At 45.2% G+C, this 17216-nt stretch overlaps 1 protein-coding gene across 1 annotated transcript in view; it reads right to left on the bottom strand.

The window, feature by feature from the left end:
• The window catches only part of LOC138350768 (galactoside alpha-(1,2)-fucosyltransferase 1-like), a 250140-nt gene extending 233286 nt beyond the window's left edge, over window positions 1-16854 (bottom strand). The window contains exon 1 of the mRNA XM_069302109.1: window positions 16617-16854. Within this exon, the coding sequence (XP_069158210.1) occupies window positions 16617-16845 (229 nt within the window). The 5' untranslated portion in view covers window positions 16846-16854. The remainder of the gene's footprint in view (window positions 1-16616) is intronic.
• Between the last annotated feature and the right edge of the window lie 362 nt (window positions 16855-17216).

Genomic DNA, 17216 nt, shown 5'->3' with positions numbered 1-17216 from the left:
ACAGGCAAAGTGTTGAAGAACAGGCAAAGTGCTGAAGAACATGCGGTGCAGAAAAACAGGCAGAATGCTTAAGAACAGGCATAGTGTTGAAGAACAGGCATAGTGCTGAAGAACAGGCATAGTTCTGAAGAACAGGCAAAGTGATGAAGAACAGGCATAGTGCTGAAGAACGGGCATAGTGCTGAAGAACAGGCATAGTGCTGAAGAACAGTAATAGTGTTGAAGAACAGGCATAGTGCTGAATAACAGGCAAAATGATGAAGAACAGGCAAAGTGCTGAAGAACAGGCATAGTGCAAAAAACAGGCATAGAGCTGAAGAACAGGCAGAGTGCTGAAGAACAGGCATAGTGCTGAAGAACAGGCATATTGCTGAAGAACAGGCATAGTGCTGAAGAACAGGCATAGTGCTGAAGAACAGGTATAGTGCTGAAGAACAGGCATAGTGATGAAGAACAGGCATAGTGCTGAAGAACAGGCAGAGTGCTGAAGAACAAGCAAAATGATGAAGAACAGGAAGAGTGCTGAAGAACAGGCATAGTGCTAAAGAACAGGCATAGTACTGAAGAACAGGCATAGTGCTGAAGAACAGACAGGCAAAGTACTGAAGAACAGGCAGAGTGCTGAAAAACAGGCAGAGTGCTGAAGAACAGGCATAGTGTTCAAGAACAGGCATAGTGCTGAAGAACAGGCATAGTGCTGAAGAACAGGCGAAGTGCTGAAGAACAGGCATAGTGCTGAAGAACAGGCAAAGTGCTGAAGAACAGGCAAAGTGTTGAAGAACAGGCATAGTGCTGAAGAACAGGCATAGTGCTGAAGAACAGGCACAGTGCTGAAAAATAGGGATAGTGCTGAAGAACAGGCAAAGTGTTGAAGAACAGGCAAAGTGCTGAAGAACAGGCATAGTGCTGAAGAACAGGCATAGTGCTAAACAACAGGCATAGTGCTGAAGAACAGGCATAGTGCTGAAGAACAGGTAAAATGATGAAGAACAGGCAAAGTGCTGAAGAACAGGCAAAGTGCTGAAGAACAGGCATAGTGCTGAAGAACAGGCCTAGTGCTGAAGCAGGGAAAGTGTTGAAAAACAGGCAAAGTGCTGAAGAACAGGCATAGAGCTGAAGAACAGGCATAGTGCTGAAGAACTGGCTAAGTGTTGAAGAACAGGCAAAGTGCTGAAGAACAGGTATAGTGCTGAAGAACAGGCATAGTGCTGAACAACAGGCATAGTGCTGAAGAACAGGCATAGTGCTGAAGAACAGGCATAGTGCTGAAGAACAGGCATAGTGCTGAAGAACAGGCAAAATGATGAACAGGCAAAGTGCTGAAGAACAGGCATAGTGCTCAAGAACAGGCATTATGCTGAAGAACAGGCATATGCTGCAGAACAGGCATATGCTGAAGAACAGGCAAAGTGCTGAAGAACAGGCATAGTGCTGAAGAACAGGCATAGTGCTGAAGAACTGGCAAAGTGCTGAAGAACAGGCCTAGTGCTGAAGAACAGGGAAAGTGTTGAAGAACAGGCAAAGTGCTGAAGAACAGGCATAGTGCTGAAGAACAGGCATAGTGCTGAAGAACAGGCAGAGTGCTGAAGAACACTCTTAGTGCTGAAGAACAGGTATAGTGCTGAAGAACAGGCACAGTGCTGAAGAACAGGCATAGTGCTGAAGAACAGGCACAGTGCTGAAGAACAGGCAAAGTGCTGAAGAACAGGCATAGTGCTGAAGAACAGGCAAAGTGCTGAAGAACAGGCAAAGTGTTGAAGAACATTCATTGTGCTGAAGAACAGGCAAAGTGCTGAAGAACAGGCAAAGTGTTGAAGAACAGGCACAGTGCTGAAGAACAGGAATAGTGCTGAAGAACAGGTATAGTGCTGAAGAACAGGCATAGTGCTGAAGAACAGGCATAGAGCTGAAGAAATGGTATAGTGCTGAAGAACAGGCATAGTGTTGAAGAACAGGCATAGTGCTGAAGAACAGGCAAAGTGTTGAAGAACAGGTATAGTGCTGAAAAACAGGTATAGTACTGAAGAAGAGGCATAGTGCTGAAAAACAGGCATAGTGTCGAAGAACAGGCATAGTGTCGAAGAACAGGCATAGTGTCGAAGAACAGACAAAATGATGAACAGGTATAGTGCTGAAAAACAGGTATAGTGCTGAAGAACAGGCATAGTGCTGAAGAACAGGTATATTGTTGAAGAACAGGTTTAGTGCTGAAGAACAGGCAAAAGATGAAGAACAGGCATAGTGCTGAAGAACATGCATAGTGCTGAAGAACAGGTATATTGCTGAAGAACAGGTTTAGTGCTGAAGAATAGGCAAAAGATGAAGAACAGGCAAAGTGTTGAAGAACAGGCATAGTGCTGAAGAATAGGCATAGTGCTGAAGAACAGGCATAGTGCTGAAGAACAGGCATAGTGCTGAAGAACAGGCATAGTGCTGAAGAACAGGAATAGTGCTTAAGAACAGGCATAGCGTTGAAGAACAGGCATAGTGCTGAAGAACAGGCAAAGTGCTGAAGAACAGGCAAAGTGCTGAAGAACAGGCAAAGTGCTGAAGAACAGGCAAAGTGCTGAAGAACAGGTAAAGTGCTGAAGAACAGGCATAGTGCTGAAGAACAGGCAAAGTGCTGAAGAACAAGCATAGTGCTGAAGAACAGGCAAAGTGCTGTAGAACAGGCAAAGTGCTGAAGAACAGGCAAAGTGCTGAAGAACAGGTAAAGTGCTGAAGAACAGGAATAATGCTGAAGAACAGGCAAAGTGCTGAAGAACAGGCATAGTGCTGAAGAACAGGCAAAGTGCTGAAGAACAGGCAAAGTGCTGAAGAACAGGCATAGTGCTGAAGAATAGGCATAGTGCTGAAGAACAGGCAAAGTGCTGAAAAACAGGCATAGTGCTGAAGAACAGGCATAGTGCTGAAGAACAGACAGGCAAAGTGCTGAAGAACAGACAGGAAAAGTGCTGAAGAACATGCAGTGCAGAAAAACAGGCAGAATGCTTAAGAACAGGCATAGTGTTGAAGAACAGGCATAGTGCTGAAGAACAGGCATAGTTCTGAAGAACAGGCAAAGTGATGAAGAACAGGCATAGTGCTGAAGAACAGGCATTGTGCTGAAGAACAGGCATAGTGCCGAAGAACAGTAATAGTGCTGAAGAACAGGCATAGTGCTGAAGAACAGTCATAGTGCTGAAGAACAGGCATAGTACTGAAGAACAGACAGGCAAAGTGCTGAAGAACAGACAGGAAAAGTGCTGAAGAACATGCAGTGCAGAAAAACAGGCAGAATGCTTAAGAACAGGCATAGTGTTGAAGAACAGGCATAGTGCTGAAGAACAGGCATAGTTCTGAAGAACAGGCAAAGTGATGAAGAACAGGCATAGTGCTGAAGAACAGGCATTGTGCTGAAGAACAGGCATAGTGCCGAAGAACAGTAATAGTGCTGAAGAACAGGCATAGTGCTGAAGAACAGTCATAGTGCTGAAGAACAGGCATAGTACTGAAGAACTGGCATAGGGCTGAAGAACTGGTATAGTGCTGAAGAACCGGCGAAGTGCTGAAGAACAGGCATAGTGCTGAAGAACAGGCAAAGTGCTGAAGAACAGGCAAAGTGTTGAAGAACAGGCAAAGTGCTGAAGAACATGCGGTGCAGAAAAACAGGCAGAATGCTTAAGAACAGGCATAGTGTTGAAGAACAGGCATAGTGCTGAAGAACAGGCATAGTTCTGAAGAACAGGCAAAGTGATGAAGAACAGGCATAGTGCTGAAGAACGGGCATAGTGCTGAAGAACAGGCATAGTGCTGAAGAACAGTAATAGTGTTGAAGAACAGGCATAGTGCTGAATAACAGGCAAAATGATGAAGAACAGGCAAAGTGCTGAAGAACAGGCATAGTGCAAAAAACAGGCATAGAGCTGAAGAACAGGCAGAGTGCTGAAGAACAGGCATAGTGCTGAAGAACAGGCATATTGCTGAAGAACAGGCATAGTGCTGAAGAACAGGCATAGTGCTGAAGAACAGGTATAGTGCTGAAGAACAGGCATAGTGATGAAGAACAGGCATAGTGCTGAAGAACAGGCAGAGTGCTGAAGAACAAGCAAAATGATGAAGAACAGGAAGAGTGCTGAAGAACAGGCATAGTGCTAAAGAACAGGCATAGTACTGAAGAACAGGCATAGTGCTGAAGAACAGACAGGCAAAGTACTGAAGAACAGGCAGAGTGCTGAAAAACAGGCAGAGTGCTGAAGAACAGGCATAGTGTTCAAGAACAGGCATAGTGCTGAAGAACAGGCATAGTGCTGAAGAACAGGCGAAGTGCTGAAGAACAGGCATAGTGCTGAAGAACAGGCAAAGTGCTGAAGAACAGGCAAAGTGTTGAAGAACAGGCATAGTGCTGAAGAACAGGCATAGTGCTGAAGAACAGGCACAGTGCTGAAAAATAGGGAGAGTGCTGAAGAACAGGCAAAGTGTTGAAGAACAGGCAAAGTGCTGAAGAACAGGCATAGTGCTGAAGAACAGGCATAGTGCTAAACAACAGGCATAGTGCTGAAGAACAGGCATAGTGCTGAAGAACAGGTAAAATGATGAAGAACAGGCAAAGTGCTGAAGAACAGGCAAAGTGCTGAAGAACAGGCATAGTGCTGAAGAACAGGCCTAGTGCTGAAGAACAGGGAAAGTGTTGAAAAACAGGCAAAGTGCTGAAGAACAGGCATAGAGCTGAAGAACAGGCATAGTGCTGAAGAACTGGCTAAGTGTTGAAGAACAGGCAAAGTGCTGAAGAACAGGTATAGTGCTGAAGAACAGGCATAGTGCTGAACAACAGGCCTAGTGCTGAAGAACAGGCATAGTGCTGAAGAACAGGCATAGTGCTGAAGAACAGGCATAGTGCTGAAGAACAGGCAAAATGATGAAGAACAGGCAAAGTGCTGAAGAACAGGCATAGTGCTGAAGAACAGGCATTATGCTGAAGAACAGGCATATGCTGCAGAACAGGCATATGCTGAAGAACAGGCAAAGTGCTGAAGAACAGGCATAGTGCTGAAGAACAGGCATAGTGCTGAAGAACAGGCAAAGTGCTGAAGAACAGGCCTAGTGCTGAAGAACAGGGAAAGTGTTGAAGAACAGGCAAAGTGCTGAAGAACAGGCATAGTGCTGAAGAACAGGCATAGTGCTGAAGAACAGGCAGAGTGCTGAAGAACACTCTTAGTGCTGAAGAACAGGTATAGTGCTGAAGAACAGGCACAGTGCTGAAGAACAGGCATAGTGCTGAAGAACAGGCACAGTGCTGAAGAACAGGCACAGTGCTGAAGAACAGGCAAAGTGCTGAAGAACAGGCATAGTGCTGAAGAACAGGCAAAGTGCTGAAGAACAGGCAAAGTGTTGAAGAACATTCATTGTGCTGAAGAACAGGCAAAGTGCTGAAGAACAGGCAAAGTGTTGAAGAACAGGCACAGTGCTGAAGAACAGGAATAGTGCTGAAGAACAGGTATAGTGCTGAAGAACAGGCATAGTGCTGAAGAATAGGCATAGTGCTGAAGAACAGGCATAGTGCTGAAGAACAGGCATAGTACTGAAGAACAGGCAAAGTGTTAAATAACAGGCAGTGTTCTGAAGAACATGCATAGTGCTGAAGAACAGGTATATTGCTGAAGAACAGGTTTAGTGCTGAAGAACAGGCAAAAGATGAGGAACAGGCAAAGTGCTGAAGAACAGGCATAGTGCTGAAGAACAGGCCTAGTGCTGAAGAACAGGGAAAGTGTTGAAAAACAGGCAAAGTGCTGAAGAACAGGCATAGAGCTGAAGAACAGGCATAGTGCTGAAGAACTGGCTAAGTGTTGAAGAACAGGCAAAGTGCTGAAGAACAGGTATAGTGCTGAAGAACAGGCATAGTGCTGAACAACAGGCATAGTGCTGAAGAACAGGCATAGTGCTGAAGAACAGGCATAGTGCTGAAGAACAGGCATAGTGCTGAAGAACAGGCAAAATGATGAAGAACAGGCAAAGTGCTGAAGAACAGGCATAGTGCTGAAGAACAGGCATTATGCTGAAGAACAGGCATATGCTGCAGAACAGGCATATGCTGAAGAACAGGCAAAGTGCTGAAGAACAGGCATAGTGCTGAAGAACAGGCATAGTGCTGAAGAACAGGCAAAGTGCTGAAGAACAGGCCTAGTGCTGAAGAACAGGGAAAGTGTTGAAGAACAGGCAAAGTGCTGAAGAACAGGCATAGTGCTGAAGAACAGGCATAGTGCTGAAGAACAGGCAGAGTGCTGAAGAACACTCTTAGTGCTGAAGAACAGGTATAGTGCTGAAGAACAGGCACAGTGCTGAAGAACAGGCATAGTGCTGAAGAACAGGCACAGTGCTGAAGAACAGGCACAGTGCTGAAGAACAGGCAAAGTGCTGAAGAACAGGCATAGTGCTGAAGAACAGGCAAAGTGCTGAAGAACAGGCAAAGTGCTGAAGAACAGGCAAAGTGTTGAAGAACAGGCACAGTGCTGAAGAACAGGAATAGTGCTGAAGAACAGGTATAGTGCTGAAGAACAGGCATAGTGCTGAAGAATAGGCATAGTGCTGAAGAACAGGCATAGTGCTGAAGAACAGGCATAGTACTGAAGAACAGGCAAAGTGTTAAATAACAGGCAGTGTTCTGAAGAACATGCATAGTGCTGAAGAACAGGTATATTGCTGAAGAACAGGTTTAGTGCTGAAGAACAGGCAAAAGATGAGGAACAGGCAAAGTGCTGAAGAACAGGCATAGTGCTAAAGAACAGGCATAGTGCTGAAGAACAGGCATAGTGCTGAAGAACAGGCATAGAGCCGAAGAACTGGTATAGTGCTGAAGAACAGGCATAGTGTTGAAGAACAGGCATAGTGCTGAAGAACAGGCATAGAGCTGAAGAACTGGTATAGTGCTGAAGAACAGGCATAGTGTTGAAGAACAGGCATAGTGCTGAAGAACAGGCAAAGTGTTGAAGAACAGGTATAGTGCTTAAAAACAGGTATAGTACTGAAGAAGAGGCATAGTGCTGAAGAACAGGCATAGTGTCGAAGAACAGGCATAGTGTCGAAGAACAGGCATAGTGTCGAAGAACAGGCAAAATGATGAACAGGTATAGTGCTGAAAAACAGGTATAGTGCTGAAGAACAGGCATAGTGCTGAAGTACAGGCATAGTGCTGAAGAACAGGCATAGTGTCGAAGAACAAGCATAGTGCTGAAGAACAGGCATAGTGCTGAATAACAGGCAAAGTGTTAAATAACAGGCATAGTGCTGAAGAACATGCATAGTGCTGAAGAACAGGTATATTGTTGAAGAACAGGTTTAGTGCTGAAGAACAGGCAAAAGATGAAGAACAGGCATAGTGCTGAAGAACATGCATAGTGCTGAAGAACAGGTATATTGCTGAAGAACAGGTTTAGTGCTGAAGAATAGGCAAAAGATGAAGAACAGGCAAAGTGTTGAAGAACAGGCATAGTGCTGAAGAATAGGCATAGTGCTGAAGAACAGCCATAGTGCTGAAGAACAGGCATAGTGCTGAAGAACAGGCATAGTGCTGAAGAACAGGAATAGTGCTGAAGAACAGGCATAGCGTTGAAGAACAGGCATAGTGCTGAAGAACAGGCAAAGTGCTGAAGAACAGGCAAAGTGCTGAAGAACAGGCAAAGTGCTGAAGAACAGGCAAAGTGCTGAAGAACAGGTAAAGTGCTGAAGAACAGGCATAGTGCTGAAGAACAGGCAAAGTGCTGAAGAACAAGCATAGTGCTGAAGAACAGGCAAAGTGCTGTAGAACAGGCAAAGAGCTGAAGAACAGGCAAAGTGCTGAAGAACAGGTAAAGTACTGAAGAACAGGAATAATGCTGAAGAACAGGCATAGTGCTGAAGAACAGGCAAAGTGCTGAAGAACAGGCAAAGTGCTGAAGAACAGGCATAGTGCTGAAGAATAGGCAAAGTGCTGAAAAACAGGCATAGTGCTGAAGAACAGGCATAGTGCTGAAGAACAGACAGGCAAAGTGCTGAAGAACAGACAGGCAAAGTGCTGAAGAACATGCAGTGCAAAAAAAAACAGGCAGAATGCTTAAGAACAGGCATAGTGTTGAAGAACAGGCATAGTGCTGAAGAACAGGCATAGTTCTGAAGAACAGGCAAAGTGATGAAGAACAGGCATAGTGCTGAAGAACAGGCATTGTGCTGAAGAACAGGCATAGTGCCGAAGAACAGTAATAGTGCTGAAGAACAGGCATAGTGCTGAAGAACAGTCATAGTGCTGAAGAACAGGCATAGTACTGAAGAACTGGCATAGGGCTGAAGAACTGGTATAGTGCTGAAGAACCGGCGAAGTGCTGAAGAACAGGCATAGTGCTGAAGAACAGGCAAAGTGCTGAAGAACAGGCAAAGTGTTGAAGAACAGGCAAAGTGCTGAAGAACATGCGGTGCAGAAAAACAGGCAGAATGCTTAAGAACAGGCATAGTGTTGAAGAACAGGCATAGTGCTGAAGAACAGGCATAGTTCTGAAGAACAGGCAAAGTGATGAAGAACAGGCATAGTGCTGAAGAACGGGCATAGTGCTGAAGAACAGGCATAGTGCTGAAGAACAGTAATAGTGTTGAAGAACAGGCATAGTGCTTAATAACAGGCAAAATGATGAAGAACAGGCAAAGTGCTGAAGAACAGGCATAGTGCAAAAAACAGGCATAGAGCTGAAGAACAGGCAGAGTGCTGAAGAACAGGCATAGTGCTGAAGAACAGGCATATTGCTGAAGAACAGGCATAGTGCTGAACAACAGGCATAGTGCTGAAGAACAGGTATAGTGCTGAAGAACAGGCATAGTGATGAAGAACAGGCATAGTGCTGAAGAACAGGCAGAGTGCTGAAGAGCAAGCAAAATGATGAAGAACAGGCAAAGTGCTGAAGAACAGGCATAGTGCTAAAGAACAGGCATAGTACTGAAGAACAGGCATAGTGCTGAAGAACAGACAGGCAAAGTACTGAAGAACAGGCAGAGTGCTGAAAAACAGGCAGAGTGCTGAAGAACAGGCATAGTGTTCAAGAACAGGCATAGTGCTGAAGAACAGGCATAGTGCTGAAGAACAGGCGAAGTGCTGAAGAACAGGCATAGTGCTGAAGAACAGGCAAAGTGCTGAAGAACAGGCAAAGTGTTGAAGAACAGGCATAGTGCTGAAGAACAGGCATAGTGCTGAAGAACAGGCACAGTGCTGAAAAATAGGCATAGTGCTGAAGAACAGGCAAAGTGTTGAAGAACAGGCAAAGTGCTGAAGAACAGGCATAGTGCTGAAGAACAGGCATAGTGCTAAACAACAGGCATAGTGCTGAAGAACAGGCATAGTGCTGAAGAACAGGTAAAATGATGAAGAACAGGCAAATTGCTGAAGAACAGGCAAAGTGCTGAAGAACAGGCATAGTGCTGAAGAACAGGCCTAGTGCTGAAGAACAGGGAAAGTGTTGAAAAACAGGCAGAGTGCTGAAGAACAGGCATAGAGCTGAAGAACAGGCATAGTGCTGAAGAACTGGCAAAGTGTTGAAGAACAGGCAAAGTGCTGAAGAACAGGTATAGTGCTGAAGAACAGGCATAGTGCTGAAGAACAGGCATAGTGCTGAAGAACAGGCATAGTGCTGAAGAACAGGCATAGTGCTGAAGAACAGGCAAAATGATGAAGAACAGGCAAAGTGCTGAAGAACAGGCATAGTGCTGAAGAACAGGCATGGTGCTGAAGAACAGGCATATGCTGCAGAACAGGCATATGCTGAAGAACAGGCAAAGTGCTGAAGAACAGGCATAGTGCTGAAGAACAGGCATAGTGCTGAAGAACAGGCAAAGTGCTGAAGAACAGGGAAAGTGTTGAAGAACAGGCAAAGTGCTGAAGAACAGGCATAGTGCTGAAGAACAGGCATAGTGCTGAAGAACAGGCAGAGTGCTGAAGAACACTCTCAGTGCTGAAGAACAGGTATAGTGCTGAAGAACAGGCACAGTGCTGAAGAACAGGCATAGTGCTGAAGAACAGGCACAGTGCTGAAGAACAGGCACAGTGCTGAAGAACAGGCAAAGTGCTGAAGAACAGGCATAGTGCTGAAGAACAGGCAAAGTGCTGAAGAACAGGCAAAGTGTTGAAGAACAGGCATAGTGCTGAAGAACAGGCAAAGTGCTGAAGAACAGGCAAAGTGTTGAAGAACAGGCACAGTGCTGAAGAACAGGAATAGTGCTGAAGAACAGGTATAGTGCTGAAGAACAGGCATAGTGCTGAAGAATAGGCATAGTGCTGAAGAACAGGCATAGTGCTGAAGAACAGGCATAGTACTGAAGAACAGGCAAAGTGTTAAATAACAGGCAGTGTTCTGAAGAACATGCATAGTGCTGAAGAACAGGTATATTGCTGAAGAACAGGTTTAGTGTTGAAGAACAGGCAAAAGATGAAGAACAGGCATAGTGCTGAAGAACAGGCATAGTGCTAAAGAACAGGCATAGTGCTGAAGAACAGGCATAGTGCTGAAGAACAGGCATAGAGCCGAAGAACTGGTATAGTGCTGAAGAACAGGCATAGTGTTGAAGAACAGGCATAGTGCTGAAGAACAGGCATAGAGCTGAAGAACTGGTATAGTGCTGAAGAACAGGCATAGTGTCGAAGAACAGGCATAGTGTCGAAGAACAGGCAAAATGATGAACAGGTATAGTGCTGAAAAACAGGTATAGTGCTGAAGAACAGGTTTAGTGCTGAAGAACAGGCATAGTGCTGAAGAACAGGCATAGAGCTGAAAAACATGCAAAATGAAGAACAGGCAAAGTGCTGAAGAACCGGCAAAGTGTTGAAGAACAGGCATAGTGCTGAAGAACAGGCATAGTGCTGAAGAACAGGCACAGTGCTGAAAAATAGGCATAGTGCTGAAGAACAGGCAAAGTGTTGAAGAACAGGCAAAGTGCTGAAGAACAGGCATAGTGCTGAAGAACAGGCATAGTGCTAAACAACAGGCATAGTGCTGAAGAACAGGCATAGTGCTGAAGAACAGGTAAAATGATGAAGAACAGGCAAATTGCTGAAGAACAGGCAAAGTGCTGAAGAACAGGCATAGTGCTGAAGAACAGGCCTAGTGCTGAAGAACAGGGAAAGTGTTGAAAAACAGGCAGAGTGCTGAAGAACAGGCATAGAGCTGAAGAACAGGCATAGTGCTGAAGAACTGGCAAAGTGTTGAAGAACAGGCAAAGTGCTGAAGAACAGGTATAGTGCTGAAGAACAGGCATAGTGCTGAAGAACAGGCATAGTGCTGAAGAACAGGCATAGTGCTGAAGAACAGGCATAGTGCTGAAGAACAGGCAAAATGATGAAGAACAGGCAAAGTGCTGAAGAACAGGCATAGTGCTGAAGAACAGGCATGGTGCTGAAGAACAGGCATATGCTGCAGAACAGGCATATGCTGAAGAACAGGCAAAGTGCTGAAGAACAGGCATAGTGCTGAAGAACAGGCATAGTGCTGAAGAACAGGCAAAGTGCTGAAGAACAGGCCTAGTGCTGAAGAACAGGGAAAGTGTTGAAGAACAGGCAAAGTGCTGAAGAACAGGCATGGTGCTGAAGAACAGGCAAAGTGCTGAAGAACAGGCAAAGTGTTGAAGAACAGGCATAGTGCTGAAGAACAGGCAAAGTGCTGAAGAACAGGCAAAGTGTTGAAGAACAGGCACAGTGCTGAAGAACAGGAATAGTGCTGAAGAACAGGTATAGTGCTGAAGAACAGGCATAGTGCTGAAGAATAGGCATAGTGCTGAAGAACAGGCATAGTGCTGAAGAACAGGCATAGTACTGAAGAACAGGCAAAGTGTTAAATAACAGGCAGTGTTCTGAAGAACATGCATAGTGCTGAAGAACAGGTATATTGCTGAAGAACAGGTTTAGTGTTGAAGAACAGGCAAAAGATGAAGAACAGGCATAGTGCTGAAGAACAGGCATAGTGCTAAAGAACAGGCATAGTGCTGAAGAACAGGCACAGTGCTGAAGAACAGGCATAGAGCCGAAGAACTGGTATAGTGCTGAAGAACAGGCATAGTGTTGAAGAACAGGCATAGTGCTGAAGAACAGGCATAGAGGAGAAGAACTGGTATAGTGCTGAAGAACAGGCATTGTGTTGAAGAACAGGCATAGTGCTGAAGAACAGGCAAAGTGTTGAAGAACAGGTATAGTGCTTAAAAAACAGGTATAGTGCTGAAGTAGAGGCATAGTGCTGAAGAACAGGCATAGTGTCGAAGAACAGGCATAGTGTCGAAGAACAGGCATAGTGTCGAAGAACAGGCATAGTGTCGAAGAACAGGCAAAATGATGAACAGGTATAGTGCTGAAAAACAGGTATAGTGCTGAAGAACAGGTTTAGTGCTGAAGAACAGGCATAGTGCTGAAGAACAGGCATAGAGCTGAAAAACATGCATAGTGCTGAAGAACAGGTATATTGCTGAAGAACAGGTTTAGTGCTGAAGAACAGGCAAAACATGAAGAACAGGCAAAGTGTTGAAGAACAGGCATAGTGCTGAAGAATAGGCATAGTGCTGAAGAACAGGCATAGTGCTGAAGAACAGGCATAGTGCTGAAGAACAGGCATAGTGCTGAAGAACAGGAATAGTGCTGAAGAACAGGCATAGCGTTGAAGAACAGGCATAGTGCTGAAGAACAGGCAAAGTGTTGAAGAATAGGCATAGTGCTGAAGAATAGGCATAGGGCTGAAGAACAGGCATAGTGCTGAAGAACAGGCATTGTGCTGAATAACAGGCAAAGTGTTAAATAACAGGCATAGTGCTGAAGAACATGCATAGTGCTGAAAAACAGGTATATTGCTGAAGAACAGGTTTAGTGCTGATGAACAGGCAAAAGATGAAGAACAGGCAAAGTGCTGAAGAACAGGCATAGTGCTAAAGAACAGGCATAGTGTTGAAGAACAGGCATAGTGCTGAAGAACAGGCATAGAGCCGAAGAACTGGTATAGTGCTGAAGAACAGGCATAGTGTTGAAGAACAGGCATAGTGCTGAAGAACAGGCAAAGTGTTGAAGAACAGGTATAGTGCTGAAAAACAGGTATAGTGCTGAAGAAGAGGCATAGTGCTGAAGTACAGGCATAGTGCTGAAGAACAGGCATAGTGTCGAAGAACAGGCATAGTGCTGAAGTACAGGCATAGTGCTGAAGAACAGGCATAGTGTCGAAGAACAGGCATAGTGCTGAAGAACAGGCATAGTGCTGAATAACAGGCAAAGTGTTAAATAGCAGGCATAGTGCTGAAGAACGTGCATAGTGCTGAAGAACAGGTATATTACTGAAGAACAGGTTTAGTGCTGAAGAACAGGCAAAAGATGAAGAACAGGCATAGTGCTGAAGAACATGCATAGTGCTGAAGAACAGGTATATTGCTGAAGAACAGGTTTAGTGCTGAAGAACAGGCAAACGATGAAGAACAGGCAAAGTGTTGAAGAACAGGCATAGTGCTGAAGAACAGGCATAGTGCTGAAGAACAGGCATAGTGCTGAAGTACAGGCATAGTGCTGAAGAACAGGTATATTGCTGAAGAACAGGTTTAGTGCTGAAGAACAGGCAAACGATGAAGAACAGGCAAAGTGTTGAAGAACAGGCATAGTGCTGAAGAACAGGCATTGTACTGAAGTACAGGCATAGTGCTGAAGAATAGGCATAGTGCTGAAGAACAGGCATAGTGCTGAAGAACAGGCATAGTGCTGAAGAATAGGCATAGTGTTGAAGAACAGGCATAGTGCTGAAGAATAGGCATAGTGCTGAAGAACAGGCATAGTGCTGAAGAACAGGCATAGTGCTGAAGAACAGGCATAGTGCTGAAGAACAGGCATAGTGCTGAAGAACAGGCACAGTGTTGAAGAACAGGCATAGTGCTGTAGAACAGGCACAGTGTTGAATAACAGGCATAGTGTTGAAGAACAGGCATAGTGCTGAAGAACAGGCATAGTGCTGAAGAACAGGCATAGTGCTGAAGAACAGGCATAGTGCTGAAGAACAGCATAGTGCTGAAGAACAGGCATAGTGCTGAAGAACAGGCAGACTCTAGTAAAGAGTACAAACATACGGAGAGAGTTAGGTGTTAATAAAATAAGTAAGATTACCATAGTATGGAACTGGTGAAGTTTAAGGGTGAATGGTTAGACCATTCTGTTGACGGGGGGGGGGGAAGGTATGGGATGGTTGGTTAGACCATTCTGTTGACGGGGGGAAGGTATGGGATGGTTGGTTAGACCATTCTGTTGGCGGGGGGAAGGTATGGGATGGTTGGTTAGACCATTCTGTTGACGGGGGGAAGGTATGGGATGGTTGGTTAGACCATTCTGTTGGCGGGGGAAGGTATGGGATGGTTGGTTAGACCATTCTGTTGACGGGGGGAAGGTATGGGATGGTTGGTTAGACCATTCTGTTGACGGGGGGAAGGTATGGGATGGTTGGTTAGACCATTCTGTTGACGGGGGGAAGGTATGGGATGGTTGGTTAGACCATTCTGTTGACTGGGGGGAAGGTATGGGATGGTTGGTTAGACCATTCTGTTGACGGGGGGGAGGTATGGGATGGATGGTTAGACCATTCTGTTGACGGGGGGAAGGTATGGGATGGTTGGTTAGACCATTCTGTTGACTGGGGGGAAGGTATGAGATGGTTGGTTAGACCATTCTGTTGACGGGGGGGGAGGTATGGGATGGATGGTTAGACCATTCTGTTGACGGGGGGGGGAGGTATGGGATGGATGGTTAGACCATTCTGTTCACGGGGGGGGGAGGTATGGGATGGATGGTTAGACCATTCTGTTGACGGGGGGGAAGGTATGGGATGGTTGGTTAGACCATTCTGTTGACGGGGGGGAAGGTATGGGATGGATGGTTAGACCATTCTGTTGACGGGGGGGAAGGTATGGGATGGATGGTTAGACCATTCTGTTGACGGGGGGGGGGAAGGTATGGGATGGTTGGTTAGACCATTCTGTTGACGGGGGGGAAGGTATGGGATGGTTGGTTAGACCATTCTGTTGACGGGGGGGGGAAGGTATGGGATGGTTGGTTAGACCATTCTGTTGACGTGGTAGAAGGTATGGGTAAGATGGTTAGACCATTCTGTTGATGTGGGAAAGGGATGTGAGTAGTGTAAATGGAGACTTCGACTTTTTAAGGCTTGTCGTTGTCTCCTTTTATTCGTGAATGACGTCAACGGCCGGTCATCAATTTATGCCAGTTATTTTTTATTTCTTTGGCACGTTAAAGATTGCTTAATTGCATGAAATATTTTTAGTGACTAGCAAAAAGATCGCTCATTTGTGCCACATAATTAATACCATTAATTAGCAGCTATAAGCTGTTATGTTTTTGTAGTGTTAATGTAGATGTTAATAAATAAGCTCCTCCACCTCCTCCTGGTAGTAGTAACATTTGAGGCAGGTAATTAGTGCTAATTACTTACCTTTATTTTTATCTCTCTTACCTTATTTTACATTTCATCATTGTTTAGAGCTATTGACTCTTGGTTACCATCTAGAGTACCATCTTGGCATACAATAGTTCGCACCTTATTAACATTGACCTTAGCTATTGAGTTATAATCAATATCACCTATTTTTAGTGTACTAACTCTCCCTTTACTCTGGTCAACGTTATTTGCTAAGTTACGTGGATGGTTTTTTGACGTGGGGATTGTTAGACCTGTTGGGTCTAAGTGGGTTACCAGTTACCCGCTGGTAACGTCTATTTGTGCTTACCAGTCGTTCAACACCTTGCCCCTTACACGGACTGATCATAGCTATAAGATCAGGTAGCATCACTATAGCTTGTCTGGTACCCTGACTGATCAGTGTTAAGACATTTATCACCAGTCACTTGTTTACTGCATATCTCAATATGCAGATATTGTCCAAGGGCATTGTAAATTAAACGGTGAAATAACGTCATCAACGTTGATAACGTTGAGTCAAAGTCACGTGAACGTCACTCTGGGATATTGTGACCACTGGTAACGTCACATGAACGTCACTCTGGGATATTGTGACCACTGGTAACGTCACATGAACGTCACTCTGGGATATTGTGTCCACTGGTAACGTCACTCTGGGATATTGTGACCACTGGTAACGTCACATGAACGTCACTCTGGGATATTGTGTCCACTGGTAACGTCACTCTGGGATATTGTGTCCACTGGTAACGTCACTCTGGGATATTGTGTCCACTGGTAACGTCACTCTGGGATATTGTGTCCACTGGTAACAAAACTCTGGGATATTGTGTCCACTGGTAACGTCACTCTGGGATATTGTGTCCACTGGTAACGTCACATGAACGTCACTCTGGGATATTGTGTCCACTGGTAACGTCACTCTGGGATATTGTGTCCACTGGTAACGTCACATGAACGTCACTCTGGGATATTGTGTCCACTGGTAACGTCACATGAACGTCACTCTGGGATATTGTGACCACTGGTAACGTCACTCTGGGATATTGTGACCACTGGTAACGTCACATGAACGTCACTCTGGGATATTGTGACCACTAGTAAAACAAATGTCTGGTGTTCGTGTATGTGGAAACAAAGGTGGAGACAATGACACTAACTCATATGCAATGCGAAGCTCACCTTTCATTTCTGAGTCGCTGTAGAAAGCCTTCACTTGCCGACAGGACTCCAGACGAGGCGAGCCGGAGACCGCACGAGGCGTCTGGGACACCGAGAGAGGCAAGTTACCAAGCGGAGGCGGCAGCTTATCAACCCCGCTAAAGCCGTAATTGTTAAGCTTTATGCAGTAGATGAAGACGGAGGTTACGACAGCCAGCACCAGCACCATCAGCATAGTCTTGGGCCACATGTCGGAGTACCTGTTGAATATTGTAGCGAGTTTTGGTTTGTTTTTGTTTAGCACAGGAAGAGGTGTAGACAATCTATGATTCATATTAGCAAGCTCTGATGTAGGGAAGCTGTGCCTACAGGTGTACGATACCGTACACAGACTTCAATATACACTTATATTGTTCGTATTCGTTGTTCAGGAAACTAATTTTAAAATAAGCATCAGAGGTGCACTTATTTGTCAGGCCTCTGTTGCGCATGTGCGAGGTGACGTCTGTTGCGCACGTGCGAGGTGACATCTGTTGCGCACGTGCAAGCTGACGTCTATTGCGCATGTGTGAGGTGACGTCTGTTGCGCATGTGCGAGGTGACGTCTGTTGCGCACGAGCG

Source organism: Procambarus clarkii, chromosome 5 (assembly GCF_040958095.1).
Source record: "Procambarus clarkii isolate CNS0578487 chromosome 5, FALCON_Pclarkii_2.0, whole genome shotgun sequence".
In the NCBI taxonomy this organism is placed as follows: domain Eukaryota; kingdom Metazoa; phylum Arthropoda; class Malacostraca; order Decapoda; family Cambaridae; genus Procambarus; species Procambarus clarkii.
This window is presented reverse-complemented; position numbering and strand designations above follow the sequence as displayed.